Source organism: Asparagus officinalis, chromosome 2 (assembly GCF_001876935.1).
Source record: "Asparagus officinalis chromosome 2, Aspof.V1, whole genome shotgun sequence".
NCBI classification, from domain to species: domain Eukaryota; kingdom Viridiplantae; phylum Streptophyta; class Magnoliopsida; order Asparagales; family Asparagaceae; genus Asparagus; species Asparagus officinalis.
In genome coordinates this window covers 16,911,104-16,915,131 of record NC_033795.1, presented here as the reverse complement: position 1 = coordinate 16,915,131, position 4,028 = coordinate 16,911,104, and the positions used below count along the sequence as shown (strand labels likewise).

Here is a 4,028-nt window from a genome sequence, read left to right as displayed (position 1 = left end):
TTAATATATTTTATGGGAACAAAATTATTTCACAAGAGGCATCTATTTACTCCCATCCATGATGATGCTACTCCATCAAATGTGAATCCACCACATGAATGTCAGATCTAATAGCAGTACTTTGTGAAAGGTCATTTTAGCATCCAAACTGAATAGAGTATGACAAATCCAACCCTAGGAACTCACCATCTCCAGAATGTCAGATCTAATAGCAAAACTTTGTGCAAGGTCATTTTAGCATCCAAAGTGAATGGAATATGACAAACCCAACCTTAGGAACTAACTATCTCCAGAATGACTGTTAAGTGTTAACTGTTAGCAGATTGTAGGGTCACCAGTTGCATGATGTCAACTGGAAACACACCAGAATGGGGTCGGACAATACAGATTTTAGTTCTACAGGGTGGTTGCGCATTAGATAACACTGGTTAAATATAAGCTGCCTAAGTTAGTGGACACAAAAGTTCGAATAATGTCAGTGTAGGTTCAATGAACAAATTTTATGAGGATGGCTCTGCACATGCATCACCATCATAAGTAGGCCAAGAATCTAGAAAATCAAATCAAACTTATCATGCAACAACATCCACATGGTTTCAGATAATTACAAAAGATGAGCTTATGCAGAACATCTTCTGAAAGTTATCTTAGAAAAGGAGATGTCTAGATAAAAAAAGAATACGAGAATAATTAACTTACCAAAATAGGTCTGTTGGGCTGAAGAAAACTGTAAAACCAGAGTCATACGACCTTCCTCCACGTCTTCCTCGATTATCTTCATCACTATAATCAACATAAGGCGACCAGTAAGACTGTGAACACCAATTTGAACTGAAAAATGTTTTCAGGAGAAGCTGAAAGGATGAAACGGGACGAAGATACCATTTGCCGAAATTTTATCACTTGGTATATTTTAAACATTAAATGCTGCGACAAGGAACAGAAGCATTAAGATGCACACATATTACCTTCTACTTGAGACGAGCGCGATGATTGTTGTGTAAACAATAACTATTGAAGCAATAAGTGCTGTCCCAAAGGAGACCCTGATTAAGTACTCAGCCCCTCCCTACAAAATTGAAAAGGTAAGCTTTTGCATACTGGTCTAAGTTATACATTATATAATCAAGTAACATCAACGACAATGCCTAGCACAAGAAGAATGAGACCCTGAGTACCTTCAATTTGTCGAGTAGAGGTTCTACTTTCATTCTAAAAGATTTCCCAGCCAACTTTGACCTGTAATCCCTTGGGAAAACATAAAGAACATCGCCTTCATCTGAAACCTATCAATATCATCTTCAGATAGATAGCCTTATGAAGACAAGTAAATATGAAGAACCAATCACTCTTACCGGTAAGCCATAAAGGACTTGTTATCATACGCATATTAAACAAATAGAGGTCCTAAGTTTAACAAATTGATTACAAGTCACCAACATTGTTTCTTTTTCATAAAATTGTAAGAGCAAAATAAAGAGAACATGCTGCACTCTGTTTCAATAACGCAAGTTATGTAACTACTTCTTTCCTCTCTTTTTTTGTCCTTTGTATTGGTTAATTCCCAAAGAGAAAGTAACAGAAACTAGTTTACAGTGTTGACTGAAAAATATACAGACTGGTGGAATAAAATTTGCAAACCATGCACTAGATAACATTAGTATATTGGCTTGTCAGGCCAGTGACCATATCAAGTTGCTGGATCCTTTTCTAAGATAAAAATTCTCAAACAAAAAGAGTATACCACTGCTGGTAAACCAAGAAAATGCTTATGCATTGATGCCACGAAGAATCATGACATTCTCCAAATTATAAATACAATATCTGGTGGATTTCATATTTCCATGGCGGGTAAGAGTCATAAGACAGACAACTTATCGTCAGGTGTTGCATATGTCAAGGAAATGTAGCACAAGTTTACGAATTTAATGCAAAACATTCTGAACTGAAATTGGAGAAGTCATTGAAATAATTGGCAGAAGTTATAAAATAGGAAGCTTGGCAAATAAAGCCATCAGTTATCTTGTTTCCTGCAGATAACATCTGTTCAATTTACGTTATAGCATCATGCACAAAAACTTTTATTGGGTTTGGCTAATCAAACTTCAAATTATTGAATAGATAGCCATGCAACAACAGCAACACCAACGGAGTTGTTTCCCAACATTTTGAGGTTAGCTACATGAATCAACAATTTTCCATTCAGTTCTATCATGTATCATCCCCGATCCTCCGTTAAGTTAAATACTATCCTGCCCTTCTTAATTGCTTCCAACAACTTTGTTTTAGGTCTACCACTAGTTTCTTTTCCGCAATCAACTATAATCTTATCGCTTCTTCTAACTGGTGCAGCTAATGGTCTTCATTGTACATTCTTTTCCGCAATCAACTATAATCTTATCGCTTCTTCTAACTGGTGCAGCTAATGGTCTTCATTGTACATGAATAAATCATCTCAACTGACTCTCTCTCGCTTCTTCTAACTGGTGCAGCTAATGGTCTTCATTGTACATGAATAAATCATCTCAACTGACTCTCTCTCATTTTGTCCAGTATTTAACCACTAGAAACCACCTAACCTCCCATCAAACAAAATGATCGAAATAACAAAGAAACGCATTAAAATACCTCTAAGAATCCACCAGTGTCAGCAGCGAGAGCCTGAAGAGCTCTCTCAGCCTCATTCAATTTAAGCCCAGCTCTACTCGCCACATCCCCAATCGTAACCCTGCCTCCGTACGAATCAACGGCCTCCATCGCTCGATTCCTCACACCCGAAGGCAGCTTATCGGTCTCCACAACTCGCCCAGGCCTGAGTCCAGCGGGAACGTCGACGCTCGCTCTGATCGCCGGAGCCGAAACCCTAACCCTAACCCCAACGGCCGCAGATCTTTGAGAGGTGCGAAGGCGAAGGGGGACGGCGACGAAGGGAGTTGGGCGGAGGAGTGAGGGTTTAGAGATTGGGTATTTGCAGGAAATCAAACAGGACGCCATGGATTTTTAGGGTTAGGGTTTGGATTTTTATGAGATCGGCATTGAGAGAAAGAGGGTTTATCGTTTTCTCTGGAGTGGAGTCTGGATGGAGGGAACTCCGTCGAGCTCAACAGCTTCTGAGTGGCTGAAAATTTTTGGATGACGGCCTCCCCTTGCGAATTGGGCCGGGTTTAAATTTCGGAAAGCAGGAGTAATTCTTAAGCCTAATTTCACGTCGGATTCGGATCCTCTGTAGTAATAATTGAAAAGTATGTAGGGGGTGTTATCCATTTGGGATTTTGTTCGAGAAGCCTATATATTCTAGGATTTAAAGTTCTTGATTTTTTGGAAAAATTTTAAACCTTTGGATGGATTATTGAACTAGGTGCTAAATAAATTATTAACAAGCATAACTATTTTTTATTAAAAAATAATTATTATTTAATTAATAAAAATTTATGATTATAATTTAAGATTAAATTTTTACTATTAATTTGCGGCTTTCAATATATAAACACTAAATGTAATAAAAAGTTTTGCCGAACATAAAATAAACATATTAAATTATTAATTATCTAATATTTTTATTATTTAAGATATTAAATATTATTTAATATTACCAATTTTCTATTGGTTATTTAAACAAATATTAAATATAAATTGAGATAAATATTAGGTATATATTTCATATTTAACAAATTATTTTATATATTTAAAATATCATAAGTCATTAATATATTAAATATCAAATATATTAGACTACTAAATATATCACTAATTATTTAAGCTACAAATGACTAAATAGTATTAAATATTAAATAATACCAATATTTCATTTTAATTCATTAACTATATTTAAGGAATCTGATTAAAAGTATTTAAAACTAAACATATTTAATATAAAATATATTAAATAACTAAAAATAATTATTTAAGATATTTAACATTTAATGTCTAAAAAAATATTTTGTTAGTTAAATTTTAAATATTACTTACATTTAATATTTACATGTGTACCATATTTCTTACTAATATTTAAATAAAAAGAGATATAT

The 4,028-nt window shown here is 34.6% G+C and overlaps 1 protein-coding gene across 1 annotated transcript in view; it reads right to left on the bottom strand.

The window, feature by feature from the left end:
- Positions 1–3,188, bottom strand: part of LOC109830402 (uncharacterized protein At5g03900, chloroplastic-like) — a 9,311-nt gene extending 6,123 nt beyond the window's left edge. The window contains 4 exon segments of the mRNA XM_020397659.1: positions 700–783; positions 969–1,069; positions 1,179–1,286; positions 2,629–3,188. Of these exon segments, the coding sequence (XP_020253248.1) occupies positions 700–783; positions 969–1,069; positions 1,179–1,286; positions 2,629–2,994 (659 nt within the window). The 5' untranslated portion in view covers positions 2,995–3,188.